Genomic DNA, 20287 nt, shown 5'->3' on the forward strand with positions numbered 1-20287 from the left:
AGCTTTCAAATGAGGCGTTACACTTTAAACTCCAGTCAAGAAGCTTTTAGATTTGGGTAAAACCGGAGAACATGTGCTCGGTTAAGCCGGGGGTTAAGGGGTTCATGTCCAGCAGCTACACATTATTATTTGTTTGTAGATTATATTTGAACACAGCTCAATGAACTACAATAAATCTAAAATATGCAAATGTACATAAAGTGTCCATCTCTCACAAAAAAGACAAACAAACTATATTTCCCAGCATTTTTTTTCACAATTCATATGAATGTAATCTCATCTGTTATTGCATTGTGCCTTTCAAATCAACTTCCTGGTTTTATATCAGTGCTTTGTCTTATGTTTCTTTGTCCATTACAAGAGAAAGATACAAAAACTGCATTTTAATAATTTCAAAACAACCAAATAGCACCATGCATCCTCTTTTCTTTGAGATTTCTGCTTTTAAACTTTAAAAATCCACTCAATCCACTCTATGTTCACTTACCTCCTGTTAACTGGCGCTGGATCTGGAGTGAAAATTAGCATCCATTGGTCAAAAATAGAGTTGTTTTAAAGGTGGCAGAATCAGGCGACGTTCAGGCAATGCACCGGCGAAGAGAAAATACTACGACTACTACGACTAACTACTACTGCAGCTGCTGACTCCGACTGTGAGAGAGAGAGAGAGAGGGGAGAGGGAAAAGGGGGAGGGATGAACAAAACATGTGCCCAATCAAACACAGGACAAGGCGAGACGCTGCAGGTGAATATGGGAGGAAAACAAGTCTCCCTTTGACTTTCACTGGAGATTAATGACAAGTATTCATCATTTTATGTATTTAAATGGACAATATTTTGAAGGGACAATATTGAAGTTAAGGTTTATGTTTGTGGCTTTGTTTTGTTTAATACAAAGGGGATTTGGGAAAACTTATTCAGTCAAAGCAATATTTATTACTGAAAAACATGATCATTTTTCAGGCTCAAAATACTACAAAATTCTTTCAGAAAAGAATAAAAGCCTGTTTGAAGTTACAAGTCCTCATACAAAGACATGCAGGAAAGTGAACCTCTTAACCCCCACCTGAACAGAGCACATTTTCTCCACAAGGGTCTCGAAAACAAGCGTCTATATAGCGACTTAAATGATGAAATGATGAAAACGTAGCAAAAATGTGCCGAAAAAGTGACAAAAAATGTGACGGAAAACGGACAAAAATGTGACGGAAAAGTGACAAAAATGCAAAAAAAAATTGACAAAATGTGATGGAAAAGTAATGAAAACATGATGACAAATTTACAAAATATTTATGAAAAAGTGACAAAAATGTGACGAGAAATTGACAAAAATGCTCCAGAAAATTTACCAAAATGCCCTTTTACAAAAAATGATGACAACAACGAGGAAAAAGATCAGTTTAGATCAGTTTAGTAGGTTTTAGCTTTCAAATTATGTGCTGCAATAGGCTCCAGTCGAGAAGCTTATAGATTTGGGTAAAGAAAATGCAGTATTGTGGGAGGGTAAGAGGTTAATTCAGTGCAACGATAAAACAACCTGTGTATATTAGTTTTGTTCTTTGTTTTAAGGTAAAAGTTTGACATGAGGTGAATATGATCTAAATACTGAACCTTTACCATCTGCCTGCAGAGTCTCGCCTTGAATGAGCAGGAGTTATAAATACCCAACGTAGGAGAACTGATTGCCCGATTAAGATTAATGGCTGGGGTTAAATATGGCCACTACATCATATTTCAAAGATTTGCTGAATCTATTTTTGAGCTAAAATGCCTTGAAATATCGACACATTCAGGACTGATGTGGAGGAAGAGATAGATTGTAGTTATTATTGTACAAAAACAATGGACTTGATTAATCTTGTGGACTCACTTTCTGACAATTTGTGAATGTTTATTATATCTTTGCTCTTTGCTCTCACAGATAAAGCTGCATTAGCTCCTGCTCTCCATCATTCAACCCTTCAAGAGCTTTTTTCAGTGGAGTTTTTACCAAATCATAAATTGTCCCATTCTTCAATATACAAATGCTGCACTCTGGTGGGCATAACGGGAATAGCATGTTTGTATTGTCCTACCTCAAGGACAAAATTCAGGATCCCCCTCACCATAAGAACCGCACAGTCACCTGGACTTTCTAAAAAGACTGTGGTGAAACATCTGGCCGACGGCTATCGCTGTGACCACGAGTGCCGGACACTGTGGCCTCACACCGGTGTGTTCCTCCTTTTCTGTGTGACCGCATGTTTTCAGTGTTGAGCTGATGCTGATGCTGTGTTTGTTTTTTACATTTTTCCTGCCAAATAAATGAAATGAAATGAAATAAAATGGAGCTGCAGTTTATTTAGAGAGCAATCACTGAAAAGTTCTATTTGTAAATGAAAAGACAACAATTGAAACTACACATTGAACTGCGAAATAAAGCTTGTCCTATCAAGTTATAGAGATGAGGGTCTTTCATTTAAATTTGTGTTGTGCTCTGTCTCATAGTGTTAACAAGTGCTCAATGTTTCCTTACCATCGTTGCCATTGTTCATTCTCCTTACATTGTAGTATACATTTTTGTTACAATGTAGTAATTATTGTAACGCCACCATGAAATAACATTTGTATAATAATCCTTGAACAAAGTAACAGTGAAGTTGAATGTATTCATCTCTGAATGGGGACCTGGGGGTGGGATTAAATAAATTATCTTCTTCCCCCTTTCAGGTAGAAATGGATCATCATGTTTACATACTGTATACCAGGGGTCGGCACGTTTTCTTAATGGAGGGGCCGATTTTCTTTATTGTAAATAGACCGAGGGCCGAAGCCACTGATTATTAGCCCAAAGTAAAGCACAACACTGGAAAAATGACCATCTTAAATGAGATAAATGACTTAAAATTGCTTGAATTAAAGTTCTTCTATGTTGAATTTGAGTCGGTTTGAACTAATCTAAGATACAAATGCTATAACACAAAATTATCTGAATTAAGAGAATAACGACTACTAGAGGTTTTATCTTGTCTAAGACCTGATCAAATCTACTCAAACCTTAGATTTAATCTGTTAATTCAAGCAGATTTATGTCATTTCTTCATTAAAACTATTGTTGTCCCAGTGCACTTCTTTCAAAGGCCAGTGTTGTACATAATATATGACCTAATCGGGTGTATTAACAGTATTTCTACCTTTTTTTCTCTCATTTAACTCTAATAATGTTAAAAGTTCTCTCTGATTTGTGTAATACTGTTTCTCAAAATCCTCTTGAGGGCCAGAGGGGCTATGTTGGAGGGCCGGATTTGGCCCCCGGGCCTGACGTTGCCTACCCCTGCTGTATACTGTACTTTCTGTGCCATTGCCTGAAATAAATGAATAAATTAAAAAGTTAATAAGTTTTAACCTCTTAACGCCCACCTGAACTGAGAACATTTTCTCCATTTTTTTTCTCGAAACGTTAAACTTTTTGTGTTGAACAAACAGGATGTGTTTTTTAATGTGACAAAAGGATGTATCAAAAACGACACATCACATGTTCCTTTTGTCACATCAAAAAAGTGACAAACAGGACGAAAACACGACAAAAAAGCAACAAAAAACGAGATGAAAAAGCAACAAAGGCCCACAAAAACACAATAACAAAAATAGAGGCAAAAAAGCGGTGACAAAATAGTTATGATCAGTTTTGCAGGACTCAGCTTTCAAATGAGGCCTATAGGCTGTGAGCTCCAATTTAGAAGCTTTTACATTTGGGTGAAGCTGAACTGGAGAAAATGCACTCAGTTAAGAAAAAAAATCCTATTGAAAAAAAAAAAAAAAAGTACTTCCAGAACCTGAAATCCACTCTTTGTAACAATAACAAACGCCTGATCCAACATTGAACATTTGTGGTAACTCTGAACCTGTTACTTACAGTTTGTTGTTTCTTGGCACCGGCTCCTCTTCACATTTGGCTCCGTCTCCGTCTCGGTTTCTTCACCTGCTGCCAGGGTCACGTCACAAATCGTCAAATAATTGCTGCAACACCCAAAAATTGGAGCAGAGCAACCCGTGAGACGACCGCGAGCAGCTGCTTTCCTGTTGGGGTTAGGTCAGAGATATAGGGCACACATGTAGATACGGCGACACCTTTAATCTCACAATGAACCATCAGATACGGGCGTCTCGATGGCAACATCCATCTCTGACTCCATTTGTTCACAGCGACACAGAGAGAACAGGGGAAAAGCCACACTGCGGAACATTCCAGTAATACGTCACAAGAGCAGCGCAACTGTCACTCAAATGAAGGACGCAGAACTTTAATCAAACAAATGCTTTTCACGCTCAGACTCGCAGGACTTAAAGGAATAGGCCGCCGTTTTTACACACTGAGATATGTTCTTACCTTAGCTTTGACGAGTTCTTTAGGACCTGTCTGATCTTCACCCGTGCCTTCAGTCACGTAAACACAGCGCAGACGGCGTTAGCATTTAGCCTCTCCCTCTCTCCTCTATAGCTCCAAAACAGGTCAAGATAGAAGCTACCAAGCTCTTCCACGTTTTCCCTAGGAGTAGTTCGAAATCCTCGTAATCTTCACTTTACTGGGCGGATGCCAAATTACTCCTGGTATTATTACGCCTTACAATATAGATCCCCCTTTTATCCGCTTAGAAAATCCACATAGTTTAATTTTGTGTAATTATACTTTGTAGTGGAACACTTCACGTAACCATATTTAAATAGGGAAAACGTGGAAGAGCTTGGTAGCTTCTATCTTGACCTGTTTTGGAGCTATAGTGGAGAGAGGGAGAGGCTAAATGCTAACGCCGTCTGCGCTGTGTTTACGTGACTGAAGGCACGGGTGAAGATCAGACAGGTCCTAAAGAACTCGTCAAAGCTAAGGTAAGAACATATCTCAGTGTGTAAAAACGGTGGCCTATTCCTTTAAAGGCTTTGTTACTGATACTTTTTTTCCTCAGTGAATTGTGAAAGAAAAGTTTATTAAAACACTTTTTTTGGGTCAAGAACTGGCTGGCAAATTGTTTCAGCTTTATTCTGACAAGGGCTGGGACGATCCACTTTTGCGATCCAAATCCGATCCGATATTTTGTCCCAGCCCTAATACTGACAGCGATTTAAAAAAAAGTGACACTGAAAACTCTGAAACAGAATTTACACACAATGAGAGCAAACGAAGTGATAAAAAGATAACATAAAGATCATGTATAGGACCTTTAAAGGGACTATACAGAGTTTAAAAATGTTAAAAATTATGTATTTTCCTCCCCCTACATGTTCCAGCCATGACCTAATGTGTAGAATTCAACACAACTGCCTCTAAAATCCTGCACTGTCACTCAGAAAGTTGTTACTTCGGGCCTGAAGTGCCGTCATGCACGAGCTTAATATAGAAGGTGTAGTTACATGTATGACCTGAGGTGGCAGTAGTGAGTATAAAATGACCAACTTATCTAGCCCCTTTAATGCATTGATAGAATATTTCGGCTTGAACCTCAATTTCGCTTTATCTCCCAGTATAATACTAATAATAGTCTATGATATATATTAGTTTCACCACACGGAAACGGAAAAGTGGAAGAAGATGGATGGATTTTAAGTTGAATAACAGAAATGAATGCACTTTTTAACAAAGTAAATACACAAAGATATCAGTAAAACAGTAAATATTTAGAGAGTTGGACATAAATGATGAGAAATTGTCTGGAACTCGCTCAGTGGAAATGGTTTATATTTTGTTCTAAAGATGAAATAAATCAGAACAATCGAAGGGATTGTGGAGCAACAAGAGGCAGATGCTCCTTTTCATTCAAATTGACTGTTTTTTGTTTTGCTGAGTGAAACGAATAAAACTTGCAGTAAAAAGTACCGTCTGTGGCCATGTGTGCCAATTTAAGAAGGAGGCCACCAAACTGTGGTCTGAGGGGCACACTTAGGGCACCCCGACCTAATGTGTTCAACCTCTGAACCTGAACCAAGAACATTTCCTCTGGTTTGGCTTTACCCAAATCTGAAAGCTTCTAGAAAAAAGTGACAAAAAAATGACAAAACAGTGATAAAAAAAATTACAAAAAAGTGACAAAAAATTATGAAAATGTGATGAAAAAACAATGAAAAAAATGATGAAAAAGTGACAAAAAATGATAAAAATGTGACGAAAAAATTATGAAAAAGTGGCAAAAAAAGGACAAAAAAACTTATGAAAGAGCGACAAAAATTTAACAAAAAAGTGACATAAAAGTGATGAAGCTGCAATAAAAAATGACACTCAAAAAAAAAGTGACGACGTGAGGAAAAAGATTTGTTTCAATGAGTTTTGTCGGTCTTTCAAATGAGCCACTGGCCTGTAGACTTTAACCTTTTCGATTTGGGTAAAGCTGGACGGGGGTTAAGAGGTTAAGCCTTATTTTAGCCAAGCTGCTTTTTTTTTGTAGTTGTTGCCATTTTCATCAGCAAAAACACTTCACGCTCTAATCAATATATGTGTTTTATTCTATCCGGTGAAATGTTACGCAGTGTGGCTTTAACTGCAATTTCATCACACAATTGCGCCCTCTGGTGGCGACGCTGACATTTTGCGTGCCCATAAATAAGATCTTGCTTCCCACACATATAAAACATGCCACGGTGTACAAAAATACTATACAAATGCGTGATATAGGAACTCTGACGTCGCTTTTATCACAATATGGATAATTATGAGACAATATTCCTTGGATGTGGTTCAGAAAAGACCAAGAAAGAGCTGTGTGTTTTTTCTTTTTTTTTCCGCAGTGTCTCTAAAATCAAGCATGCAACCAATGTTAGGAAATGAACATGCTCTTGTTTTGGGATTTTTTTCCTCCTTTTTTTGCTCAAGCTGCTGGTCTTTCTTCGTCTATGAGGGAAAACTGCGTGGCTTGGTGCTCCTGGATGTTTAAAAGCGAGTCCTGCTCTGTCGTCGCCTGCAAGCGCGACCAGGAAATGTCTTCGTCGTTGTCCAGGTCGATGAGGAGCCCGGTGGATAAGTTGGGATTCGAGTTGAAGGCGTTTGTGGATTTCTGCGCGCCGCGTTCGTGAGGGGAGCTGTTCACGGACGGCGGCGCTGACGAGTGGCTTAACTTCCTGGATTCGTGGGGAAACATGGGCGTCGGTTCTTGCTGAAGTAGCAGAGCGGAGGTTTGAGTCTCGGTGGAGAGCGTAGGCGGCGGCTGAGCGAGGTAAAGAGGAGGAGCCGGGGAGACGCTGAGGGAAGACTGGACGCTCGGGGGCGGGGTTATGCTGGAAAGGGGCGGGGGTACGGTCATCGCCGTGGAAGGGCTGAGGAGGAGGAGGGGCCGGAGGAGGCGAGTCACTTCCTGTAACTCCTGGCTCACACTGGTCACCTGACGAGACAGAACGCTCATCTGGGAAGAGAGAATGACGTTTGGATTAGAATTTCTTAGATCCATCAATCTATATTTCGGTCTATATTTCTTTCTTTCTTTCTTTCTTTCTTTCTTTCTTTCTTTCTTCTCTTCCTTCCTTCCCTTCTATATCCCTTCCTTGCTTCCTTTCCTTCTTTATTTCTATATCCCTTTCTTACTGCTTCTTTCTTTCCCTTCCTTCCTTCCTTCCTTCCTTCCTTCCTTCCTTCCTTCCTTCCTTCCTTTCCTTCTTTCTTTCTACATCCCTTTTTTGCTTCTTTCTTTCTTTCTTTCTTTCGCTTACTTACTTCCTTTCCTTCTTTCTTTCTATATCCTTTCTTCCTTCCTTTCCTTCTTTCTTTCTTCATCCCTTTCTTGCTTCTTTCTTTCTTTCGCTTCCTTCCTTCCTTCGCGTCTTTCTTTCCTATATCCCTTCCTTGCTTCCTTTCTTTTTTCCTTTTTTCTTTCTATATCTCTTCCTTCCTTTCTTTCTTCCTTCCTTCCTTCCTTCCTTCCTTTCTTTCTTTCTTTCTTTTTTCCTTTTTTCTTTCTATGTCCCTTCCTTCCTTCCTTCCTTCCTTCCTTCCTTCCTTCCTTTCTTTCTTTCTTTCTTTCTTTCTTTTTTCCTTTTTTCTTTCTATGTCCCTTCCTTCCTTCCTTATTTCATTCCATCCTTCCTTTCTTTCTTTCTTTCTTCCTTTCTTTTTTCCTTTTTTCTTTCTATATCCCTTTCTTCCTTCCTTTCTTCCTTCCTTTCTATATCCCTTTCTTCCTTCCTTCTTTCCTTCCTTTCTATATCCCTTTCTTCCTTCCTTCTTTCCTTCCTTCCTTCCTTCCTTCCTTCCTTTCTATATCTCTTCCTTCCTTCCTTTCTATATCCCTTTCTTCCTTCCTTCTTTCCTTCCTTCCTTCCTTCCTTCCTTCCTTCCTTCCTTCCTTTCTATATCTCTTCCTTCCTTCCTTTCTATATCCCTTTCTTCCTTCCTTCTATCTATCTATCTTGCCACTGAAACATTAACTTCCATAATAAGAGGTTAAAGTAATGTCAACATATTTCAAACATACTTTCACAGTTAGTGCATCATGTTCTTTTCTATTTCCCTCCCTCTGATCCCGAACATGTGGAAGGTAAAGTTTGGTGAAGTTAAGTTTAATAGCTGAATAAAGCACATTCCTACGTCTTCTGAGTCGACGTCTCTCATGCAGACGTTGTTTTCCTTTTTTTCTTAGCATTAGCGCCGTGCAGTTAATCAAAATTCAATTATGACTCCAATTATTGCTCTCAACGCGAACAAAACAACATTATTGAGGCAAAACGACTAACTGTGTTAAGTGTTTGATGCGACGCCCACGCGAGCTCTTCAACGCCTTTTAAACGGGAGGGACTGTGGAAAAAAAAAACTTTTACCTCGTGCTTGAGCTTGGAAATGGTCCTCATAGTGTCGGCTGCATCCGTGTCCACTGTGGGCAATGTAAGATCGACATTACATTCTGAGGAGGAGTATTAGTAGAAGTAGTAGTATTAGTAGTTAGGGCTGGGGACTGTAAACAATACCAGTTTGGTATATACAAAAAAAAAGGTTTGGGCAGTACTAGTATTGAAATAATAAAAGTATCGAAAGCAGGTACAGAAAAAGAAACATCAAATCTTTATATTCAAGTTTTGATGCTGTAGGTCCTCAAAATGTAAAAGAAAAAAAAGTTTATTAATATTAATGTATTAAAAAGTTTGTAAAACATTTAAAAGGGAAAAACAAATTGGGGAAATTGGGGGGAAAAATCTGGAAAAAATGGGGAAAAACTTAGGAAAAATTTGAAAAAAAGTGGGGCAAAATTGTGGGGAAAAAAGAAAAAAATTGTGGGGAAAAATTGGGAAAAACATGAAAAAAATGGGAAAATCTTGGTAAAAAATATGGGGAAAAATTTGGAAAAAAGTGGAAAAAAAATTGGAGGAAAAATTGTGAAGAACATGAAAAAAAGGGGAAAACTAGGGGGGAAAAACTGAAAAATTTGGGGCAAAATTGGGAAAAGATTGAGGTAAAATTGTAAAAATATGGTTAATTTGGCAAAAAAAAAAAACGTGAAAAACTGTGTTAAAAATGGGGGGGAAATAAGAAAAACTTGGGAGGTGTTTTTTCGGCTCTTTTGTGGTTAAAGGAAGTTTCTTGGTTGTTTCACCTCAAACAAATCATACAAAATGCAAAAGACTTGAAATGGAAGGAAAAGGATCATTCAGGTATCAGTGTCGAAAAACAAGTATCTTTAAAGTTTCCAAAGTAGTAGTAGTAGTAGTAGTAGTAGTAGTTTAGATCTATGGAATATGACATTGACCTGGTGAGGGGGAGTCAGGGCTCGGAGAGAAGCTGTGGCTCGTGCTCGGAGAGAATTCAAACCCGGGATTGGAGTCGTTGTGGTTTTCAACTCCGTCCACGAACCTAGAAATTAACCCAGAAGAAAAATCAATTCATGCGAAGGCTTTTGATTTAATTTCCAAAAGGTTATTAAGGGTTGAAGCTGGATGGGTGAAGACTGGAGACAAACAACAGACAAACCTGGGGCTGAGGTCGGGCGGCGGGCAGGAGAAGCTGACCACGGGGATCTGCAGAGTGGCCGGGCGAGGGCTGGGGTCGCTGGGGGATCTGAACGGTCTGGGCGGGGCCAGCGGCGACCGGATCGGCGACCGGAGCGGAGAGCGCACACCGCGACTCAGCCCGCCCATCGGCAATCTGGGAGATCCCTCCGAGCTGGAGCCCTCCTCATCCTCTCGGATGGAGGCCAGCTTCTTGGCGATGCCTCCGTTGCTCTCGAAATCCTCCTGGACAGAAAGAAGGGTCGTGTTAGAAATGCAACAGCGCTACACAAAGTTGAAGATCTTTATTTATTTATATGAATAAAGATCTTCTTCTTCTTCTATATATATAAATAAAGAGCTACACAAACTTAATATCAAGCATGGGTTTATTTAAATGACTTGAATTGAGAAATTATTCTTGTTTTAAGCGGTTTTCACTCAAGTTCACTCTGCTTGTTTGAGATAATATCGCTTGAAATAAGAAAGATAAACTGCCAATTTTCAAAGAACAATTTTCTTACCCCATCAGTAAAGAAATTGACCAGAAATAAAGACAAAAAGTATTAAATTGAGTCAGAAACATCTCAGAACAAATGAAATAATCTGTGTCAAATACCCCACTACATCTGAACTCGTTAAAACAACTCAAATCTAAAATATTATGCTCAATTTCAGACGTTTAATAGCCTGGCTAACACCAGACTAAAATCACAAGTGATATTTAGTCTGGGGACCACCAATTCATTTTCTCGTAGGAGAGGTGTGGTTTACGATCGTCCATACTCGTTTATTGGGCGATACGAAAAAAAAAAAAAAAGTCTCATGCGTCTGCAGTAGCCACAGCCAATCGTATCATCGTATGAGATGACGTATGACGTACCCGCTGTAAACTTTTGAGCTAAATTATTTAGAACAAGGTCTAAAGCTTGATCAAAAAATACCATCGTGTCTGCTGCTGTCACGTTGGATCCGTAAATAAACTTTTTTTTATTATCCGTAAATAAACTACAAGCTTTCATATATCGAATAGCGCGTCATCGTCTTGCCGTCCCTCCTCGCTCTGTGATTGGTTCCCAAATCCACCGGAGATTTCGGCCATGGTCCCCAGGCTGTTGTGCAGTTCGAAATAATTCGAGCGCACACAGCAGCATGGCGTTAGCCAGGTTAGACGTTTAAGGTAATCCAGATATTCATTTTTTGGAGTGAGGGATGCATGGTTTTGACGGGAAAAGATGCCATTGTAAAATATTGCAGTTACGTTTAATATTTACAGCAAAAAAAGCATTTTCAGAAGCATTTTCGTAGTTTGATATGCAAGAAATAATCCTACAACCTATTCCTGTAACAAATATCAATGTCATTTCACATATGTTGCATAAAAATACTTGGTTTAATAAGTTAATAATAATAATAATAAGTAAAATGTGACTATATTAAAACCTCTTAACCCCCGCCTGAAACGAGCACATTTTCTCCAGTTCCATCTAAAAGTTTCTTGGGAAAAAAAACGTCAAAACAAGACATAAATGAGGGTGAAAACGCAACATAATGGGCGACAGAAAAGTGATGAAAAAGCAACAAAAATGTGATTAAAAAGGTGAAAAATCTTCAGTTTTGTGGGTCTTAGCTTTCAAATGAAGCTTTCAGGTTTAGGTAAAGTTGAACTGGAGGAAATGTGCTTGGTTAAGAGGTTACAGCCTGAACTTATATAGTGCTTTTCTTCCTTCATTAGTCCCTAAGCACTCAATAATGAAAACACAAATCCAAAAATGCTGGTAAATGTCCACCAGGAGGCGCTTGTGTGCTGTGAAAAAAGAAGCAGGGCCATTCACAATAGCAGCTGCTGTGCTTAAGTCCATTCATTTTATCAGTGAAAGAATCTCATTCAGAGCAAAGCGAATCCACAGGGGAACCTCCATTGAGGAATTATGAGATTATTACCGATTTCGACCTACTTTTGCCTACGAAAAATAACAGTGACTTTCTTTACAATACCAGCTCTACCTCAGACTTTAAAGGGCACCATACAAAATGAGGAGAATCATGATTAAAACTAATTTCCCCTGATTTATGAGCGATATATTATGCAGCCTTGCTTGGAGCTGCGCAGTTACTCAGCACCTCCACTGTAAAGTATCCAGTATTTAACAGGAATGATAAAATAAATCACATACACTGCTTTTCCATACGATCAAAGTCACTTTACAATTTACCATGCATTATTCATTGGCGCTCCACACTCGGCTGGTAAGCTCCTTTAAAGCCTCCACTGCCTTGAGGATGAGTGACTGACAGAAACGTAGCAGCTAATCTGCGCCTCTTTGACCAACTGCATGAGGCGCTGACACGGGCGGGCTGGAGAAGTGTCTTGCTCAAAGACACGGCGGTCGTATGCACTACAACCTCAAGTGCTTTGGAATCATGTTTTATCCTCAACGATATTAATATTGCATCATGGATTTTGGTAAGCTTTAAAATTTGATATAATGTTATTTATTTAAAGGTGCATTATGCAACTTTTTATGCGGGGAAAAAGTTGATATTTCTGCGTGTTTGACCTTGTAGTGACCCAGCGACTGTATGAAAGGTCAGCATGGTGTCTTTATTATCTGTCACAGTGTCTCTACAACGCTTGTTTGGAAGATTTTCGCTGCTGACGGACCCTCTCACCAGAAAACCTACAAAACAATTGATCCTGGAGCTTTGTAGAGACACTGTGATGGAAAGTGAAGGCACCATGTTGACCACTCATACAGCCGCTGGTTCACTACAAGGTCAAATACGCACAAATATCTACTTTTTTCCCCGCATAAAAAGTTGCATAATGTACCTTTAACCGCTTAACTCCCACCTGAACCGAGCACATTTTCTCTAGTTTGGCTTAACCCCAGTCCAAAAGCTTCTGTGAAAATAGCAACAAAACTGAGACGAAAACAATGATGGAAATGTGACAAAAAAGTGAGAAAACATTGACAAAAAAGTGACGAAAAATGGATGAAAAAGTGGCAAAAATGGGACAAAAATGTAATAAAAATGTGATAAAAATGTGACAAAAAAATGACAAAAATTTGCTAAAAAATTGACAAAAAAATGAAGAAATGTGAGAAAAAAATGACAAAAAAATGACAAAAAAGTTACAAATTGAGTAGAATAACCAACAAATAATGAAAAAAATCTGATAACATGAGGAAAAAGATCCTCTCGGTTCAGGAGGGAGTTAAGAGGTTAAAGAGAAGATGTTATGCTTTTTAATCACTATCTTACACTTTGTTGGTTTGAAAATGTAATATTGACCTTTTGTTTATTTTTTCATTGCATTTCTGTCGTTTTTTCCCCCACATTTTCATAATTTTTTGGCACTTTTCTGTTACTTTTTTGTGGCTTTTCTGTTACATTTTCAACCTTGTTTTTATCTCATTTTGACACATTTTTTCTAGAAGCTTTAACATTTGTGTAAATCCAAACTGGAGAAAATGTGCTCGGTTAAGGGGGGGGGTTGAGAGGTTGGATGAGCAACATTTCAAAAGCTAAAAAAGACAATTCCACATGACATACCTCCTCCAAACACAGGAATAAAAAGTTGTAGTAGTCAAAACATAATAAATCTTTTACAGACGGCCCTTTGCTTATTAAGTAATAGTCCCTTCACTAGATTCCAGCACACAGCCCCTCACTCCCGTTTGTTGTCTCTCTCTCTCTGGCACGTGCAGGCTGGTATTTTTAGCTCACCGAGGTTTAAATATAGCAGCGGTTTTGCCTGGGGGGACCACGGGCGAGAGGAGGATGTGTTTGGGATTTCACAGTGAGCGTATGAGGCACATGCCAGCCTGGATAAGACGGGCGAGCGCGGCAGAGGCACCGCGGTGTTTACGGGCGCATGTGCTGCTCGCGAGGCATGTCAAATGTACATGATGTGTGATGCCCGCGTCGCCTGTCACATGTGAAAGGCCACTGATGCCAACTGTAGCGTTCAGCGGCTCCGCATGAGCCCACACGGGCACATTGATGATGCCAAGTCAAATACAGTAGAACACGTAGCTCGACCTATTTCATTATTTAGTAAAGAAGTGGTTTATTTGTCATTGTACAGCTGTGGTACCTGACTTGTTTTTTACTCTTACTTGAATAAGGTTAGGTTAGGTTAGGTTAGGTTAGGTTAATTTATTTGTACCCGTGGGTAAATTCGTTTTGCAATTCTGAGAACTAGTCGACACATTAAAACACATTTTACAAAGATAAAACATCACACATATAAAATACAAAACTTGTAAGTGCTCCACATACTAACAGGATGTGCCTTTGGTACAAAAAACAACTGAAATTTAAGCCACTTGACAGTAACAAAGATAAAAAAAACCTGCGTCAGGGGCAATTTGATCCCGACTTGTTCATAAAGGAAAGGGCAGCGGGAACAAAGCTTTTCTTAAAACGGTTCGTGTGGCTCATTGGCATCAAAAAACGACGCCCAGACGGAAGCAATCGAAACTCTGAGTGCAAAGGATGCTCTGAGTCTTTTGCGATGCTTCGTGCCGTCCTCTCTAACTGTCTATCATGCAGAAAGTCCAAACTGGTCTGAGGCTGGCCAATGACTTTACTTGACCACTTGACGAGCTGATTCAAGGCGTTTCTGTTTCTAACAGAGGAGCTCCCGTACCAGGCGACCAGGCAGAAAGCTAGGGTCGCTTCGATGAATGCCCGATAAAACAGTGTCATCACAGTTTTATCTACATGAAAGAAGGACAGTTTCCGAAGACAATACAGTCGTTGGTGGCCCTAAATCATGGACCACTGTTTTTGATTATTTTAAAGTAACATTAATCTAGAGTAAATGCTTCTACTCTAACCTATACTCTGGACATCTCCCTTTTCCTGTGTCGCATTAAAATGTAAACTTTTTTGGAGGTTTTCTTCATAAAAGTGTCATTGTAAATCTAAAACTATGTCCCGCGGCAGCTGTGGATTGTGTTGAGTGAATAAGTGACAATATAAAACAGACTTACTGCTGATCCAATTTGTAAAATAGGTTTTAAGGCTTTTGGTTTCCTTTTGGGGTCACCGTTATGCCCCTTAAGTCGGCAGTGATTTGCCTACAGTAGTTAGCATATACTTTATTAATTCATTTATTTAACAAGGACTTTGCAATTAAACATAGTACAAAACAAGCTTGTAGCTGATGCAAAAAGAGTTTATGTTGCTAGTGCTAATTGCTAGTGCTAATTTTCAACTTCAGTCCCTGGTTGGACCATTTTACACTACATTCAAATTTTCAATTTCATCCTGAAAACTTACCTATATACACCGCATGAATCATTCATATACAAACTCTCAGTGCTATTTACAAATGGGCACATTTCTGTTTTTCAATTTCAGCCATGACTGAACATTTAAACTCATTCATGGTTCTAAGTTCAGTGGGTAATGAGTTCCACAACTTTGCACTTTTATCCGTAAAAGCTCTGACCAAATGAAGTCTTACAGTGAGGAACTGTACAGTTTATAGTTTATACTTGTGGAGAATATTGCAGTGATGGAAGCGGATTGGCTTCTAGTCCATAATCTTTATTGTATAATGACCAGATGTGTATTGTGGCTGAGGGATCCTATTTACACCTGATGCCCTGCCTGACACAGATATCCTCTCTATATATAGGCGAGCATAAACTGATTAAATTTTCAACGCATCCATATCATACCAGTGCCATTACTTCCTCATTCATGCATTTAATAGCATCATTTACCCTGCATCCATTATTAATCACTTCAGCTGGCCATTACCGTAATTACCGCAATATTCGCGCCACATAAAACCAGTGTAAGGGCACGTGACGGCAGACATTATTCGCCTGCAGCTCGCTGTGTCCCGATGTTTCAGTGTCCCGTCTCCATCTGTCTCTTATGTTGCTCTATATTTATCCAACCGGGGATGACCCTCCGCTCCCCCCACCCCAAGCACGGCGCTATTTTTAGGCTCACGTCGCCGCGCTCGTCCCGGTCTCTGGAGGTGCTGTACAGTGGAAACACATAATACAGGCTTTTATTCAGCAAACGGGTCACTTGCTGTGCGTTTATGAATGAGGTCAAGCAAACAGACCACAAAAGTCACAAACTGAAATACTTTACGTTGTAGTTTAGAACTGAAACATGCTCTGAAAGGGATTCTGGTTTTAGTTCAGTAGTTCATATTTGTGTTAACCTCGTAACCCACGCCTTCACCGAGCACATTTTTCTCCAGTTCGGCTTTACTCAAATCTTCTTGACAGGAGATTACACCCGATTGACCAGTGTAGCACCTCATTTGAAAGCTCAGACCTACAAAACTCATCAAAACTGATCTTTTTCCTTACGTTGTCACCGTATTGGCATCATTTTTTTAATTGCATATTTTTTGTGATGCTTATGTCACTGTTTTGTTGCATTTTTAACACTTTTTTGTCACTTTTTTGCCACTTTTTTGCCACTTTTTGTTGCTCTTTTATGGCTTTTTTGTCACTTTTCATTTGCATTTTTGTGGCTTGTTTTATTTTTGTTGTATTTTTGTCACTTTTTGTTGTATTTTTGCAACTGTTTTGTAGTATTTTTGTCACATTTTTGCTACATTTTTGTTACTTTTTTGTCACTTTTTTGTCACATTTTTGTTGCATTTTTGTTACTTTTTTTGTCACATTTTTGCTACATTTTTGTTACTTTTTTGTCACTTTTTTGTCACATTTTTGCTACATTTTTGTTACATTTTTGTCACTTTTTTGTTGTATTTTTGTCACATTTTTGTCACTTTTTTGTTACTTTTTTGTTGTATTTTTGTCACATTTTTGTTGCATTTTTGTTACTTTTTTTGTCACATTTTTGCTACATTTTTGTTACTTTTTTGTCACTTTTTTGTCACATTTTTGTTACTTTTTTGTCACATTTTTGCTACATTTTTGTTACTTTTTTGTTGTATTTTTGTAAATTTTTATTTGCATTTTTGTGGCTTTTTTGTCTCTTTTTAACGCATCACGTTTTCATTCTCATTTCAGGCTTCATTTTTTTTTTTTAAAGACGTTTTTAGATTTGGGTCAAGCCAAACTGGAGAAAATGTGCTCCGTTCATTTGTGGGATTAGATGTTAAAACTGTGAATGAACTTTGTCTGAAAAATCCCAATAACAAACCATATTTTCCACTAAGAATTACCTAAACAAGACCAAACACATGACTCTGGTCCTGTTTGAGATGCAGGTCCAGCAGCATCTGTCCACATTTCGCTAAAAGCCCCGGTACATTTGGGCCGCTCTCTCCGTGGCCCCCCTGAAACAGCACATTTCGTCAGGGAGAGAAAGCATGTCCCAAACCTCGCTCTGGGCAGTGCGCTGTGTGCCAACAAAACCGGCTTTTAAACATCCCTCTACTCTCGCTCACTCGCTCGCTCACTTTCCATCTCAAAACGCCCCAAAACATCACAGAAAATACTGCAGCGTTGCTGAAATCGTGGTGGTCGGAGAATCCACGGAGCAGCAGCCGCCACGCCACAATTTGATCCAGATTTTCAACCTATATTTAATGCTGTGTTTAATGGTGCATGACCTATTTGTGTCTACAGACATAAATTAAACTGGATTTAAGGCACACATCTTTTAAAACCTATTAAGGCGAGACACTGCAGGTGAATAGGGAAACTTTTCAAATGTTGACATATCAATTTGAAACTTTTGCTGTAGATTACTGACAAAAATATGAGGGAAAAATGCATTGTAAGTTTTCTGTCATTTCATGCTTTCATATATAAATAAACCTTTTGTGGCAAAGTGGATTTGTTCCATTATGTATTTTGGTCACTTTGCTTTGTTTAATTTGCAATATCCCTCAGCTAACAACAACCAACCAGATTCATTCGTTTGTGTAAGTTAAGGATTGCACTTCTCATTGTCCGTTTTAAAGCTTTGTTTATTTATTCATTTACTCAGTATCATTTACCTGTACCACCTGGTGGGAACAAAGAAAAGGCGTGGTCTTTGTCGGCCATCTTAAAATCTGAGGCTGAACCATGTGGCAGGGGGAACCTGGCTTAAACTTTGCTTTGAGTTTCCTTTGTGTATGATTTTTGGTTTGTATCTTTGCTTGTTGATTTGATTATCATTTTGGAGGAAACACCTACTTGTTTTATGTAAAATATAAACGCTCATCAGCTGAACTTATATTTGAAATTTACCCATCAAGCAATGCTACTAACCTGTGGGAGGTCCTTTCCAATCAGGGGAGGTATAAAACCTGACTGCTCCTAGTCACTAAAGGGATGCCATTTTGTATGTGACATGTGGGTCATTGAGGTTCCTTTGTGTGGAAAACATAAATGTCTGGTAAGAACTAATACTGGTTGTCAGTCTGCCTGCCCATTTCGACCCCTCATGGCCAGCTTCCTCACACCTTTTCAGGTTTAAATTCATGGTTTTATTTTGTTGACATATTAGGTAAGACTTTTTCTGGGGGGAATTTTTGTTTTTTATTAGTGGAAATATCTATAAAAATGTAAATTTTGCCTTGTTCTTAACTTAATAAATCCCTCTGAAAAAATCTTCAAAATATTGTTCAGTCCAAGGCTGGGAAATGTGTCTGTAGGCGCTACTTATGTGGAGATACTGTTGAAAATGGCCCTTGAAATTACAATTTTCCAAGTAAATCATGAAAACATTGAATCAGTGCAATCATTTAAACATGTCATTGTGAAGATTAGCAATTTTTTTTTGTTTCCAGGTGAAAGTTTGTGAAAATGAACAAAACAGAAAGAGCCTGTAGTGTCTCCTCTTAACCTGTGCTTGAAGAGAATCTTAAGTGGCTGTATTTTCATTGCATAACATTATTATAACCGAGAAGCAGGGCCTTATTTAAAAAAATCCTGCGCCCGCCGCCACTGACCTCCGTTCAAGTCTTTTCAAAGGGATTAACCATCTGGCTTTGGGATGCTTCAACCCGAGACATAAATTGCCTGGAGATATTGCTATGAAACTATATGTGAATGCCAGCGCTTTACAGTTGGCTTTAGCGCACACGTGAGCGAGCAGCATATGCATAGCATTTATATGTACAGTGAGGCGCTAATTGGAGCAGACGTGCCAGAGAGATACCGAGGGACCGGACCAGAGCTTTGGCAGGGCATGAAGTACATCACACTGGCCTGGACTCGCCAGATTCATTATGCAACGGCTTGGCTCAGGTTTACACTGAAACACTAAGGAGGGAAGATGTTTATTCTCTGCCATGTGTTTTGGGGAGTTTGGTGGGATTGTAGGATTCATTATCAGAGCCGATTTCATTATTTTACTCTCAAGAACGCTTTCAAAATGTACAGCGGTTAACACGTCCGGCTCACTAGGTGGTCTCGGATTTGTTTCCCCGGGCGATGGACCCTTTTCTGTTTGCAGAATGTTCTTCCTGTGTCTGCACGGGTTCCTCCTGGTGCTATGGTTTGAAGAAGAGACTCTCATGGTGCTTTCGCGTTTAAAAGTTAATGTTTGTAAGATGCAATTTTAAAACTTTTAAGCAAAGAATTTCCATTATTCAGTCCATGCTCCTGTAGCCTCCTAGCTACTGGAGGCTACACGAGCACTAATTCTAAAGCAAGTCTAAAACTGCAGATGATCCTAAGTAATACCTGAAGTACAACCACGTACACAAACCACAGTCACTACGTTTACATGTGACTAGGCTAAAGATTCGACTCCAAAACCTGTCACTGTCGCAACTCTCGGCCAGCAGGGGGCAGGGCGTGATGGCCATACGCACTATTTCCCGTTCACCTTTTGCCGCTATGTTGGAGTTAGCCCAGTTAGCCCCGTTTGGCCCCAGCTGCTTTCAGACCAAACTGCTGTTTTAGGGTTAACTGTGATGTCTCACAGTTTACGCCAGGATTTCTCCCGGTAATTAAGCTCAAATCCACCTGAAACACTAATAAAGAGGCTGATTAGCACTCAGCGGCTAACGGCTAACGTTATATGACACTTCAGTGTTGGGGGTAACGTATGACAAAAGTAACGAGTCTGTGCATTTAAATGTATGAACGGAAAAATGCCAAACTCCTCCCAAATAAAATGCAGCACCAAATCAAGTTGGACACTGGTGCATAAGAACTTTGTGTGTAGCTAATGTTGATAAAACAAAAAACGGGAATAGCAAAGAAAAAGAAAATCTTTGACTGCACTTTTGCTTGGTGGCATTATAACTATTCTAAGTTTATATTTTGCCAAAAGTAACTCAAAGTAGTGTAAAGGCCAGTTTTGTATGTAGCTTATGGTTTTCGTGACTTTATTGCTGCTTATTATTCGTCTTCATGTGATCGATCGGAGTTAATCATAGCTGTGTCTCATGACCAACACA

General features: G+C 39.2%; 1 protein-coding gene across 1 annotated transcript in view; it reads right to left on the bottom strand.

Moving 5' to 3' along the window:
- Window positions 1-6834: 6834 nt before the first annotated feature.
- LOC306982230 (voltage-gated delayed rectifier potassium channel KCNH8-like) overlaps window positions 6835-20287 on the bottom strand; it is a 44839-nt gene continuing 31386 nt past the window's right edge. Inside the window, exons 13-16 of the mRNA XM_079582093.1 lie at window positions 9920-10182; window positions 9699-9802; window positions 8776-8828; window positions 6835-7367 (exon numbers count right to left, since the gene is read on the bottom strand). Coding sequence (XP_079438219.1) covers window positions 6837-7367; window positions 8776-8828; window positions 9699-9802; window positions 9920-10182 — 951 coding nt within the window. The 3' untranslated portion in view covers window positions 6835-6836. The remainder of the gene's footprint in view (window positions 7368-8775; window positions 8829-9698; window positions 9803-9919; window positions 10183-20287) is intronic.

Source organism: Gobius niger (assembly GCF_951799975.1).
Source record: "Gobius niger genome assembly, chromosome: 23".
In the NCBI taxonomy this organism is placed as follows: Eukaryota; Metazoa; Chordata; class Actinopteri; order Gobiiformes; family Gobiidae; genus Gobius; species Gobius niger.